The following is a 14,899-nucleotide window of genomic DNA, read 5'->3' on the forward strand; positions in this document are numbered from 1 at the left end:
TTTGGAATTGAAACATTCAACATCAAATTAAATTAAATAGAAATTTTATTGTTTTTACTCCGTTACCCAATGCCATCATGTAAATTCCCTTTTTCTTGCACCAAACGAGCTTAACACTGTTATAAAAACTTTATCTGTACTCATCACACTGATTTCCGGGTCAGTTTCTAATGTGAACGGCATTATTCAACAATCGCTCAAAGTATTTTGAAAAGCTCAGCTGTCACAAATAATTACAGCTGTTGAAAAACATCTTGAAAGTTTCGAATCATGCTATTCACATTGAAAACTGAGCCGGAAAACAGTGCTCTAATTACAAGTCATTTCACTATCTCGATTTTACTAACGTAATTGCGTATGCATTGGTAGATATTTACTACTGCGCCATTTCATGAAATCGCTCGCAAATGACTAGTTTTAAGTTAATTTTAATGTTTACAAATATGATACTTGTATGCACTTTCAAATAACTCCCCTTTGTTCGAATTATGAATCTTAAGGTTCTAGTAGACGGAGAATATTTAATTTTTTCTAGCAGTTCATTTGTTCATTATTCTTAAGCGACTCGAGCAGTTTAAGTCCCAATTCATTATTGCTGCTGTTCGTTTGTATGGTGTGTTCAAAGTTGCACATTATGTACGGAATATCGCTGTACGGTGCTTGGCAGAACAATTAAAAATGTTATCTGAATGATTAACATACAGCCCCTGCTGCGATACAAAATTGCATTTCACGCGTACACTGCTATTCTACTGTATTGTAATTTATGTTAGCGTTTCAGCGAACAGCTATTTACAGTTTCTGTATGTTAAATTGCATTGCATTGTAAATTAATTAATAAATGTTCTACGTTTTCCTGCAATTTTGCGAAGCTTTTTCATTTTTCGTTCCTATGAGTGCCGGGAACAGCTCACGTATCTCGTAGCTTAAAGCCGCGCTGATACCAACAAGAGTGGACGTGATTTCATTTCTTGATTTCATTGTCATTAGAAATGAGTTATGAGAGTAGAGATATGAAAACAAAGGATTCGTTTGCAATGTTGATCACAACTACATCACTTCCCAAATCATTCATTATTATTCTTTAAATCATGTTTTACTATTTTTAAACCCTAAATATCTTCATGAACACCTGTAGAAGTTCATACGATAGGGACCTGTAGAAGTTGTTTAGCAAAAATGGATTAAGTTTAGACGACTAAAATACATTTCCGACAAGAACAAACTACAGAACTCAAGAATAAAATAAAAAAGAATTGAACTCTAATACACTAACTAACTAAAAACAAGACCACTAATAAACAAAACAACTAATTATAGAGCTAGAAAAGAGAGCGAAAATACCTGAAAGACTGAAGAATTGAAAACAAAAACTTAAAGAAACAAACAGGAAAAATATATATAACTAGAAATATAAAGAACTGGAAAGGTAAAGAACTAATAAAGAATTTAAAAAGAATAACAAAGGAACTACCCAAAAAAAGTGTAAAAGAAATAATGATTTAATGGAATGGATAATGGAAGAACGGAGTGATTTAAGGGTGAAGAATCCAATCAGAAATAAACAACTGATAAACTGAAGTATGAAATTGAGCTTATTAAGTACAAAAAAGAGAACTAAAATTAAAAAATAAAATAGAAACCGAAAAATGAACAAACCAATCAACAAAGTTCGGGGAAACAACATCAACACTAAACAACTGAATCTTCCAATTAATTGAACGTAGTACAAATCAATTGCATATAATCTCGGGAAACCCTGCTCGCATTACTCACTCGGAAGCACAATAAGATAAAATCTATCTCACATCTATCTACGATGTCTACCCCAGCGATTCTCCCGGTTTGAAGGAACGCGTGTAATTTCACTCGGTACCAATGTTTTGTCAAACACAAACCCCTGTCCGTTAGCTGCGAAATGTGTGTGATCACATATTTTGTTTCTGCACCAATTTAAGCTCATCGTAATGATGAGCTAACGTGTGTTTACACCGAGCGATGAGACGGTGATCTTTGACGGTGGCGAAAGAATGCATTGCACCTTCGCTATCCAGATAACAACCAGGGCTATACGATTAGACGTAGCGGGGAAATAAAATGAGTAAACCATACACCTGTCCGTTTGCCACCTTCTCACCTGTCCAAGCTCTTCAATGCAAAGCCTAGTTCGGGACGGGCAGGAGTTGTGTTGGTGTTCTTGTCTGGTCTAAGAGACGTCGTTGACGGTGATCATGTCCCCAGGGCCCAAAGCGAACTATGCGATCAACGTACTTGCACGGAGTCTACTGTTGATTTGCTTTACGATAACACAACTCAGCCGTAGTAGCTTCACACTACGGGAAGAAACACCCATACTAATGAAGCAAAGTATCGTAAGGCCACAGCTGTAAATATTGACATGGTTTAGAAATTTGACCACTATTCTGTCTCTCCGTCCCAAGCGCGTCTAGGTGTGTGAAGGGTTTGGTGGTGGTGGTGTTGTTGGTTGGGAAGCTGTACCGGTCCGTTCAGTCCGTAGTACAGGATTGTGCGATATCATTTTAAGCGGCTCAGTTACGCTGCTGCACCCGGGCCGGAACGAACCGTTGTTACTGCGCGGCTGTGCGGAGCGAAATGTGGCCAGATTCTAGTGTACCCGTGTGTTGTTGATAACAGCCCGTTTGTTTGTGTTCAAAAGTTTACAAACTGTAACAAGAGTGAAGAAAACATGTAGGTTCTATACACTGCTGCCTAACAACCAGTCGATAAAGTGCTGCGAAAAGGAAGGGAATTGTCATCCCTGGGTTAAGGTTAAGATGCTTCGGTTCTATGCCGATCTAAAGTGACAAATTGGAGGTGGGGGGGACCGTTTTTTGGCATCTTTCTTTAAGTCAGTGCTGTGAAGTGAATTAGATCAATTTCTAGCCCCGTCCCGTCGTAAAACTGCGTGTGTGTGTCCTTTCTCGGACTCGGAACAAAATTATGCACGCTCTGGTGTGTTTTACTATGCTTTGCCTGCCCGCAAAAGGACACACGAAAGAGTGAAAGAGAGTGCGCGCAATAGAGTGCCCGAGTGTGTGGCCGCGGCTAGGTGTAACCGTTCTTCGGGGGCCATTAAAAATAGATTAATATTTCCGAAAGTGCAAGTAACACAATAAAACACACTATCACACTCGGGTTGACCGAGTCGGCCGCTGCCAGCATGGCCAGAAGGGACCTAACTAATATATTTCCGCCCCCGGGGCTTCACGATCTATCTTTCTCACCTGGAGCCGGGGCCCGCTAAAGGAACTGGATGGCTCCTAAATTTTCTGGAACCACTGTGCGTCCGCGTCCATCGTTTTTTTTTTTTGTTGTTGCCCCCTGTGTTTCAGTGTACGTGAGGAATGTCGTTTTTTGTGCCTTTCTTAGCTTTGGACTGGTCAATTGTTTGCTTTTCTTTTTTTGTTTGGTTTCTTTTCTTTCCCGGTGTTTGGTTCCGGTTCCGACCGGCCCTTCTGAGTGTGTGTGTTAAGTTGGGAAAAAGACGTAAGAATTGCTTGGTGGAAGCGGGAAACGATAGGTGACTCAGTTGCAGTCATTACTTATGCGGTTGTGATATTTAAATATTTATTACTGTTTAGCAATTTATTGCCCGTAAATAACGCTACTGCGTTGAGCTTTCGTTTTTTTTGGGAGTGTGGTAGTGAGTGCGAATTCTACTAAATGTGGTATAAACAAAGATGGTCATAATTTTTGCTGCGAACCGTTTCGCTACTGTTTCAGCGGTCCGGTGATACTGAGATTTTGGATTGAAAATGTGTGCAGTGTGTGAGTGTGTAATACCGTGATAAAGTGAAAAGTGACGTTGTATCGTGTTGTAAAAAACACAGATTAAGCTCTTGTTGGGATTTATTTAGCTCATTTGTTTACGGCTTATCGACCACGTTATTTGCAGTTATTAGAGTTATTAGGGCGATCGGCTTATATCCTGGGCGCCGAACATGATTCGTTGCCCATCTGGATCCGCAGAGGACATTAAATGTTGGGTTTGAGAATCATACTTTCACTCACAATTCAAATAAAACAAATTTAGACACAACCATGTCCACAAATAGGCTGTTAGGATTTGATAAATATTGCACTTTGTTCTATTGTCATTATTACATGATGGCCTGAGCGCTATTTTCATGTTTTTTTTTACTAATCTTGGTTTTTTTATCGTTCAAGTTTTCCTTTGTTTGGCTCTTATTTGTTTAATTTAAAAATATATTTTGCAGCTTTTGCGCTAAGTTTGGTTTAACTTTTCCTATTGTTTGTTCTGGCTTCTTATCATAATTTAGTTTTTGTGTGGCAATGTTAGGAAACTTCAAGAATTAAAAATAAAAAAAAAAACAGAAAATTAACATTTTTCGTAATATGGAGATGTCATTCTCGTTCATTGTAAAAAATCAAAAATAATAAAAATAAAGAATTAAAAATTATAATTCATACTTAATTTCAACGTCTTCCTAACTTTTTCCTAGATATTTTCATTATTAGCTATCGTATACTCATTTTGTTTCGATCTTGACCTAGAAATTAATATGACTTGTTTGGAAAGTTAAATGCATATTGTGGTTTATTAATAAACTAATCTTATTAAATATGATACCAGTTTAAGTAAAGATACTGCTCTAGCATCGTTGCAAATTCAATAGACAAGCAAAACTAAATACGGAAAGTTGTGCTGTGGTTGCGGAAAGCTGTCGTGTGGTTTAGTATCAACTAGTATGTTTCATACAAATATTTACTTACTTACTTACTTATCCGGCGCTACAACCGCTTTGCGGTCTTGGCCTGCCTCAGGAGTGTCCGAAACCGCTCACGGTCTCGCGCCTTCGTCTGCCAGTCCGTTATCCCGGCCTTAATGGCGGACGCCTCCACGCCATCTTGCCACCTCAATTTGGGCCTACCACGCCTCCTCTGTCCTTGTGGACGGCCTAAAAAGACTTTACGGGCTGGGTCGTCCGTTTCCATGCGTATAACATGGCCAGCTCACCGGAGCCTGGCGAGCTTGATACGCTGTACGACAGTGAGGTCGCCGGACATCACGTATAGCTCGTCATTATAGCGGCTCCTCCATTGTCCTTCCACACATACGGGGCCAATTATCCTTCTGAGCATCTTCCTCTCGAACGCGGCTAAGAGGTTTTCGTCAGATTTGGACAGTGTCCATGTCTCAGAGGCGTATGTGAGTACTGGTACTATATAGGTACTATATAGTCCCAGCTTCGTCCGTCGCGACAGGTTCTTTGAGGTGAACTGCTTTTTCAGGCTGTAGAATGACCGGTTGAGCCGGTCTCGTAGTACAGTTGTCAACTCGTACGACTCAACAACATGCCCGTCATGGGTTCAAACCCTAAATAGACCGTGCCGCCATACGTAGGACTGACTATCCTGCTATGGGGGGAAATCAATTAGTCACTGAAAGCCAAGCCCACAAGTGGAACAGGCAGGCCTTGACCGACAATGGTTGTTGTGCCAAAGAAGAAGAAGAAGAATGACCGGTTGGCAGCCAGCATCCTTGCGCGCAACTCAGCTTCCATGCTATTGTCGTTGCTGACCTTTGATCCCAGATAGGTGAATTGTGGGACGACTTCAAAAGTGCGTTCACCTATCTGCACGTCACGCCTACGTAGATTCTGATTATTTGTTGGCGGGCCCGCTGATGTTGCCACCATCAGTTTGGTCTTTGCCTCGTTTATCTGCAATCCGAGGTTCTCTGATTTTATTTTTTTACAAATATTTATGTTTCATAAACTAAGTTGTGGTATTAATTTTACAACAACGATTGATGTTTACTAAATTCCCATTTTTTACACTTCTTTTTACATGTTTTTTGTACTTTTGGATTTATTGAAGTATTGACTACGCACAATCCTCTTTTCTATTTTTTTTAAATCTCATTTACAAAATTTATCTCTGTTACCCTATTTTCTCCTTTTAATCGAACGCGAGTAAAATTGATGTCATAAAATAAACAATTTATTATTATTGTAATGATTTTATGTAAGATTTGTAATTCACATACCAAATTTAAGCGGTGTTTTAAACACATGAGGGTGAAATAGAAAAAGAATGTCCTTTTAACTTATAATTAAATTTTCTTACGTTTAAATTTCAAACTATTTTCATGCCTACCAAACGGTCCATACAGCCAGTGTAAGCAAGTTGTGATAGGTGTAGTGCCGTTATGCCGTTAATACTTAGTGTTGTTCTGTGACTGTTACTGTAACGTATACGTGAGTGTTGTTGTGTGACAGTGATTGTATTGTACGTGTATACCACATGTGAGTTTGACACACGAAACTGGACCATAATCTGCTCATACAATTCCGCGTACACCGGGACGTGCCCGTACGTCATCGTGCATCGGAAGGATTTGGCGTGCTGAAGGCTGAAGAGCGGTGTTAACCATGGACAAGGACCAGCAGAAGCAACCGTTGGTTATGTAAGTTTTCAAACCCAAACCCATCGGGCGGCGGCGGCGGCGGCAGTATTTGAATAGTTGTAAATAAATAAATTTTAATTAACGAGTGTAGGCAAGCCCGAGAGTTAAAGCCCGGGCGCGTTCGGAAGCGGAATGTTGGCTCCTGGAATGGCCGCATCGCGGACGGGTTCGCCGGTTCCGCTTGAGTCCTTCCGTATCGATTGGTTCCGTGTGCGGCGGGTGTGCTTCCCTAGAAGTCAAAGGTAAAATTTCCCAGATTTGATGGTCGGTAAACTTTTCGCCGAACACCGGAGGTATTTTCGTGGGCCCGCGTTGGGTCATCGTGGGGGGGGGGAGGGGATGAAGTTGCGAAAATTGTTTCCGTTTGCTCGCGCGCGCGCGCGCCTGAATTATAGTTGCGGCAAGTGTGCGCGGTGGCGATGGTGGTGTATCGGTGATTGATTTTCATTAAAGGGAAGCCGCGGACGGACATGGCCTGGCCGGCTAGGGCTGGGTGAACGGTCGGCCGTGGAAGTTCGCGCCACGCCGTGCGATTTCGGACTTTGGTAGCGGTTATGATTTGATTTTCACTGCTACCGGCACAAAAGGGGGCTTTTTGCGCTAATGGCTGAGCCGGCTGGTTTCTCGCTACACCTGTAATGGGGTGGAGAAGCATGTCTGCTAGGGGTCGTTTGGTTTTATAAATAGAAATTCCTTGAAAATTCCATTTACTCAAATGCACCACCAGAAGCTAAACGGTTGTAAGATAGGGGAGGGGTTTGGAAAATTGGGGATGCACTCAGTGTGGTCGGTGTAAATCGGTAATTGATTAGAAATTCTGTTTCTCGAAATGAGGCAACAATTCGGAGAACCAGGGAAATCTAGCATGCCTACGAAGCGCGTTCGCAACTCTCGGTAGAAGGGTTTTTAAAATTCAGTTACATTTCTGTGCATTAATTAATTGATTGCGATGAATTCTATGATATTAAATTTTTAAAGCTCGTGTGCGAACACCTCTAAGAGAATTGAAATCAATTATGGGATTCAAAGGAATTAAAGTTTCATTTCTTAAGGGAAACAACAATATGGTGTACATTTCTTTGATTATTATCTTGTTTTTTTTCTTTAGAATTTGTGGTCAAATTAATTGTATTTGGGAAATAATTATGTACTTAAACAATAATCTCAAATGCAACACATTCCCCAGAATTAAAGTGCAAACGGGAGGCAGAATTTTTAAAGCGTCCAAAAATCAATCAATCCACCAGAACGAAGGTACTACAAAACTGAGCACGAAAAGCCGCACGAGATCCAACACCGTTGCTCGACAACTCGTTGCCCGAAAATCCTTATCAAGCTTGATAATTGATTAATCAAACATTCTTGACGGTGCTGCCGTGGCCAATCACTTTAAAAGTCAGCAAGCAGTCGGCAGTGTGCGAAACAGCGTTGTAAGCGCTGCTATCCAGCTACTACAAAGATACCTACGTTCCTCGCGTGCTTTGGAGCTGAACTTTTGGGGCGCTTTTTGGGGTTTCTTTCTAGTCAGTGGAGCTGTGGGGAACGGGAAACGTGTCCGTAGCTGTACGGTTTGATGCGGCCAATCGGTCAATCACAGCGTTTTCAAAACCTTGCTATACACCTGGAGAAAACACACACACACACGCGCAGAAACCGACGAATCTGATGGTTGTGCAAGATCTTCGGTCCGTTCTTCAAACCGGTGTCGTCGTTGGTTTGCCGTAAAGAATGGGATTCAATTTTATTTCTGTCTGATTCTGTAGGAATTCTGGCTGTTCTTCTTGAAGAAGAAGAGCGTACTGCAGTATTGCTTTAAGTATTTTCCCCTCCCTCAAGTTGGACAGCGTGTGACCTCCATACCGAGTGAGCATTTGGTGCTACGAGTACGTCTTTTCGATTCGAAACGTTGATTAATGGCTAGTGAATTAGCTCGTAGAGATGGTATTGGGCTGAGTGTTACATACATCGTACGCCTATGACGAGGCGTATATATAACAGTCCCACTGGTGAAGGCTACGCCAGGTGTACGATTTGAGCCCACAGAGAGAGGTGGGTGGTTCTCTAGTAAAAAAGGAACACACCTGAAGGCCTTTACCTGTACAACGATTGTAAGTAGTAGCTGCAGCGGCGGCTACCATTTTCCAAGCGATAGTAAGGGAACATGAGGCAAACTGGCCATGTTAATGCTTTTGCTCTGTATTTCTTCAAGTAAATAACTTAACGCAGGCGTTTAGACAGTAATTGATGCAGTCAAACTTTATTTATGAAATGAAACTAACAGCAGTATCTAAAAAAATGGATTATCTGTATAAAAACTGAACAATTATAAAAATCCTTAAAATGTCACGCTTGAGATTTAGGAGTCGCATTTGCCTGTTCTCTTTTCATATATTTATTTATATTACCCATTAATCGGACAAGTATATCTTAAAAATGTAAGAAAATTTATCTTGGAATACTAAAGATTTATTATTTAGTATAATAACTATACACTATAACCATGTTCTTTTAACGCCAATTATTGCAAAGTTGTTTGTTGATTTTTAGTTGGCAACTAGGTTCGCTCTTTCACTCTATTGCTGCTCTGCTCACGATAGAGCGGTCTACAACCTTTCTTCAGGATGCTCGGTCCCTAGGTCCCTATCCAACTAGGTTACAGATACTATTTTAATGAATTCAACCCTCGTTGAAAACATACCTCTACCTATCAACCATTGTTGCCATTACAGTCTACAGCTTCATACACATACACATCTTCTGTCAAAAAGGCTTCTGAGTAGGTGGACCAATAGGCCCCAATTTTTAGACATATTGATTACAATAGCTAACACTATTGAAACGGTTTTTAATGACATAATAAATGTTATGTGTTTGGAGACACTGACCGATCTCGTGGTATAGGCATCAGCTAATATAACTAAAAGACATGCCCGTCATGGTTTCAAGGCCCGAATGAGCCGTGTTCTCATAGACAGGACTGACTATCCTGCAATGGGTAATCAATAAGTCACTGTAAGCCAAGTCCACTAGTGATACAGGCAGGCCTGGACCGACAATGGTTGTAGCGCAAATGAAGAAAAAATTGTAAATTGTGAAGAAGAAAAAGTCTGGAAACACTTAATTTTTTTCTCTATTTGGTAAATACACACTAAAGTTCGTTTGCTAGACCATCATAATAACATGGAGTATAAATTTGAATTCTTCGTTTATTCATTTATTGCAAAGAAAATAAGGTATCAAACGTTAATGTTGTATATCATATGTTGTATTTAATGCTTTCTGATGAGCTTGTTATTGAGTCGTTAGAGTTGACGGCTGTACCACCAGACCGGCCTTATTTAATATTTTATAGAAATACATATGAATATTTCGCTCCATCCGACCATTTCGGCACCACGCTCCTCTACGTTTCGGCTCCTTTAAAGGGAAAGAGATTTCGCTTCTTCTAACTACGAGGCTGCCATGAAAGAGGATCAACAAACCCGCCAACATCCACCCACGACCTTCACACCGAAGCAAAGGAGGACCGCCTGTAATGCAATGGCAAAGGCATTAATTACTGGCAAAACTGCAGCAAACTGATAGCTGAATCGGAGAAAATCCAAAACACTTCAGCACGCGCGGCCTGTGTCTCGATGCGCGTGCTGTAATTATGCTGTAGAATAAAACACAACCGTCAGAAGCAGCACCGGTAGCCGGGCCATACTGCGCCACTAATGCCTGCAGCACTAATACCATCGAGGTAATGCACTTATCCATACATCCTTGAACACCTTCGCCCAGAAAGCAAGCTTTCCTCGTTGATATGTACCTTAAACATGTATAGAGTGAGAGAGAGAGAGAGAGAATGAAAAAAAACCTCACCAAACGAACAAAACTAAAGGAGACCAGTTCATCAAAACTGAGCTCTCCTCTCCTCTCGGTGGTTAGGTGGATGGAGGGTTGTTGCGAAACAAAAGCTGAACTCGTAAATCTATCGGCACGGATGCAACGCCCACTGGGATGATTTTTTCTCTCTTCAACTGCATGCACACACACGGCATGCACACACAGGTGAAGGAAAGGGATTGGCAGGGTAACAGAACAACAACAGCAGCAAAAAATAGACCCAACTTTTCTTCATTTTATTTTCCTCATCAAGCAAACGGAGCTCCTGCTGGGGGTTAGGTACAGCGATATGCGAACGCTTGGTGCATAATCTAAACCTGACTGACCTTACAGTAGTCGTAGTGGTTGTTGTTGTTTTTGTTGTTGTTGTTCAAGTGCTGCAGTAGTACGTATGGTTGTTGATGTTGCTGCTTTTTGCTCCTTTTTGTTGTATATGTTGGCCACCACCCATAGTCGTCGTGGGGTCGGGTTTCGGTGCGATTTAATCCAACCACTTTGAGTACTTCCCGGGCAGTACTTCAAACACTGCTGCACATCAAGAAGTCATTAGAAAGTTTCGTTATTCGTCGATAGCGGGAAGAGAAGCTTTCCATTGAAGCTTCCACGGCCGCTGGCTGTTCCTTCGAATGGACTCTCGCAGCAGCTCGATGGCACTGCTTTCGCACGCAAAAGGGTCGTCGGCCCTCCCCACATTTCGGATACGACTGAAACTTTGCTGACCACATAAACACATACACACACCCACACACACACCCACACAGAGCATGCAAATAGACAATAGACGCAGAGCAAAGCAAATTCCCAAAGTCAGCCCACCACCGCCCAGAAGTCTTACCACATAATCACGCTCGCCAAACACGCGGCCGCACAAACCCCGTCCGTCATCGATGCCCCCGTGATCTTGCCGCCCATATACCCGGTGTCCCCCCCGGCTGTCTAACGGTGCTGCTGGCGCATTAAAACTTATTGAACACGGCGCACCGGTCAACGGCCATCGAACGGCTGCGTCAAACGCTTTGTGCGACAAAACCGCACCGCATCGCCGTACGGCACGGGTATTAATTAAAGTTTTGGAACTATGTGCTACTACTGTCTCAGGGCGTGGGTCTACCGCATCACGCGCTTGGGCCGGGGAGGGTCGCGAACAGGCCGGAAGGGTTGAATTGGCGGTGGCAGAATGGGCGAAAGCGTGCTCACGAAACCGATGAGAAGATGAATGGAGGATGAACGGAAGTGCAGTGGTCTGTAAGTGATACGAAGTGGGTTGGATTTTGGCGTTGGGCGGCAGAACGTTTAAGCACGCGTTCAGTAAATTATAATTACAATTCTCTCGCAAAGTTTGCCTATTGACGGAATATGTTGAGTTTGCTCTTTAAGGATTCAGCTTGACAGTTCGGTTCGTTTATACTTTGGCCAGTACTGTGAAGCGAATCGATTCCACCAGTTTTGATAATTAGCAGTAAACCAATTGGATTGGATAACATTTGCATTTATTGTAAATTCTAAGAAGTTTTCAAAGAAGACTATAATGCAAAAGGGTTTATTGAAGTTCATTGTGATAATTAGATTTTGTGCCTTATTTTATGAATTTCTGCGAATTGTTCATGTCTTTGGTTAATGATATCAAGAATTCACAGGTAATAGACACAAAACATAATTATCTTATCTTATTATCTTCGGTTGATGACATGCCGAATGTCCCGATATTCCAAAATAGATACAAAATCTAATTACCATGATATTCAGCTAAACCATCGAGAAAACTATTAATTTGCTAGAAATTTTGATACTATTCGAGGAATTCGAGTAATCCATTCACTAGACAGTACTTGGCAACGTATTATTTGTTTGAATAATAACAACACGCTAGTTTTACTACGCTAGTATCACCGTGCACTTTGACATTCAGTAGCTTAAACGTCCTCTTCTAGTCGAATATCACAGTTATGCCACAATAATATTATGAACGAATTGATATTGATGGATTTTAATTAATTTTTTTTTTGAGTTATGACGCCACCTGGGGAGCCGACTATTCTAAATACAACCGTTACAAAACCATTGTTAGGCCGATGCTGGGAAGTTATTTGATTTTACTTTTCTTCTCTTTATAGTTAACAATGTGTAGAATCATGAAAAACAAGTTTCAATATGTTTCATAAGTTTGATGGCATAAAAAGCCTAACGGCTTAAGTCTTCAAAAAACTTTGTTTAAGGACTTGAAGTGAAATCATTAGCGACATAAGACATAAGATGACATACGTGAAATCATTAGTGTACCTGGTATTGCTGAAATTATGTCATTATTCAGTAAAGTGCCTAGTATTCAATATTGCTTCTTCTTGATTTCTTGATATAAACTACAGTAAAAATTCTTCAAACTCTAAGTATCTCAATTTTAGGTATTTAAGTATCCAAAATATGTGTTTCATTTGCACGGAAAGTAAATTTGAGCTTGAGTTGTGCCTTCAATCGAATTATTCTTCTCGAAGTTCACCTCACTCATGAACCCAACCGTGTTGAATATTTCAGTGTGTTCAGCAAAGCGTCAAAACATTGAGCAGATCAATTGATTACTAAAAAGTGACGGTAACAAATGGTCATATAGCATTCTTCTTCTTCTTCTTTGGCTCAACAACCGATGCCGGTCAAGGCCTGCCAACACACTTGTGGGTTGGCTTTCAGTGACTTATTGATTTCCCCCCATAGCAGGATAGTCAGTCCTACGTATGGCGGCACGGTCTATTTGGGGCTTGAACCCATGACGGGCATGTTGTTAAGGCGTACGAGTTGACGACTGTACCATGAGACCGGCTCATGGCATTAATGATGATAATAATCCTATGCTTGCATTAGAATTTCAAATAGCATACCTTCAGGCGTTGATCATCAATATACGAGAATACAAAAAGGTTGTTTGTGGGACTAGTTAGACAAGTCTGAATTGTTGCTGTTGAAAACTGTTACCAACAAAACCTTTCTTTTGATCTTACGTATAAAAAATATTTATTAAAAAAAACAGTAAACTTTAAATGTTTTAACCGCTGCTACCACAAAATAAGTTTAATAAAACACAAAAACATTGACATAAATACACATACAATTTAAAACAGAACACAAGGTAGGTCTGCTGGATGGCTATTATTGAGCCATGTTAAGCTCAGTACGATACACCATTATGATGGAATTAATTTTAGATAGTCTTTCGCATTCTTGATGTTGCTATTTTTTTTGTCAACCACATCGAGTTACAATAATGACAAACAATGTCTTTGTTCAGAGCCATTTTGCCACATGTTACACATGGGCGAAGCGATACACAACACGACAGACTTCATTGCTAAGGAAAGGCATAGCACGGCGGGGCAAAAAAACAGCAACCCGTGCCACGAAAACATACACGAAAAATGTGTACATTCAACTCCCTGAGGCGAAACACGTCCTTTCAATGGTTTACGACAGTTTCGTGTATCCATTAAGTGTGCCCCTGTTGCCGTGGCCACAAATGTGCGAGCGCACCGTGAAGAACCGTGGAGCATTTCGTGTTGCATGCCACAAAAGTTGCCCGTTGCTTCATGTACCACCTTCCCCCACTGCGATCCCACGTATGGGACAAATGCAGTTTCCGAAGCGAAGTGCATCAGTAGTTTGCTAGTGGCAACGGGTTCCGGTTCTCCCCAAGCGGGACAGAGTCGACCGAGAACTCATTTCAGCCGCCGTTCACTTTCGATGTATCGATATAGAGTGAACGTACGTTGAAAGTCCTCCTGCTGCTGCTGCTGCTGCTGCTGCTGCTGCTGCTGCTGCTACAAGTCAAGTGACTCGTTCGGTCGGGTGCACTTTTTGAAGGCGCTGCGGTCGCCCCAACTGGATCCAGGCAAGCAACAAATTGTACTCACACTTGCTACGATGGAACTAATTCCGCAGTGTTCTCGTCGTTGACTCGAAGCGAAATCAACTTTGCTGCAACTGGGGCGCTCTGGGCAACACTTCCCTTCGCGACACCACCACTTTGTCACCAGGTTGGTAAGCAAGTCTCAAGTTTCCACCCGCGCGTATCGTAAGTCCCAAAGTAATGTAATGAGTAAATGAAAATGAAACTTTTCGTCCCGTTTTCTTGGGCGTTGGGTCGCCGCGCTTCGCTGTCGAGCGGTTCACACTTGGGAACAAAAGGACGCCCGGAAGCACCCCCGACATCGCCGAGCACACCGGCCACCGCTAACGGCAAATGGCACCCAAAATGCAACGGATCTCAACTTCCGGTTTCGTTTATCCAACGTTTACCACTGCGGACGGTTGGTTTTTCGGGGGAAGGGGACAGTTTTTTCTCTCTCACTCTCGGTTCGAAGCAACTGTCAGCTGGTGGTGGCGGGTCAGCTGGGAATCCTTTTTAGCCGAGCGACGTCAAGGATCTGATATCATGGACACGCCGCCAGCCGGGAGCAGATTGCCGAAGTGAAAGCCGAACCGTGCAAAGTTTTCAAAGTTATTTTTAATTTAGGACAAACGCAGCACGAAACATGACAGGGCACACTCTACCTAGTACCAGTCGCAGCGTTT

The 14,899-nt window shown here is 41.8% G+C and overlaps 1 protein-coding gene across 3 annotated transcripts in view; it reads left to right on the plus strand.

The window, feature by feature from the left end:
- The first annotated feature begins 2,538 nt into the window (after positions 1–2,538).
- Positions 2,539–14,899, plus strand: part of LOC121597519 (zinc transporter 2-like) — a 36,474-nt gene continuing 24,113 nt past the window's right edge. Inside the window, exons 1-2 of one of the 3 annotated variants that reach the window (XM_041923334.1) lie at positions 2,539–2,709; positions 6,158–6,451. In XM_041923334.1, coding sequence (XP_041779268.1) covers positions 6,417–6,451 — 35 coding nt within the window. In that variant the 5' untranslated portion in view covers positions 2,539–2,709; positions 6,158–6,416. Of the gene's footprint in view, positions 2,836–6,157; positions 6,452–14,899 lie in introns of all 3 variants that reach the window. The other 2 variants (XM_041923335.1, XM_041923336.1) reach the window with 2 other exon arrangements.

Source organism: Anopheles merus, chromosome 3R, assembly GCF_017562075.2.
Source record: "Anopheles merus strain MAF chromosome 3R, AmerM5.1, whole genome shotgun sequence".
NCBI lineage: Eukaryota > Metazoa > Arthropoda > Insecta > Diptera > Culicidae > Anopheles > Anopheles merus.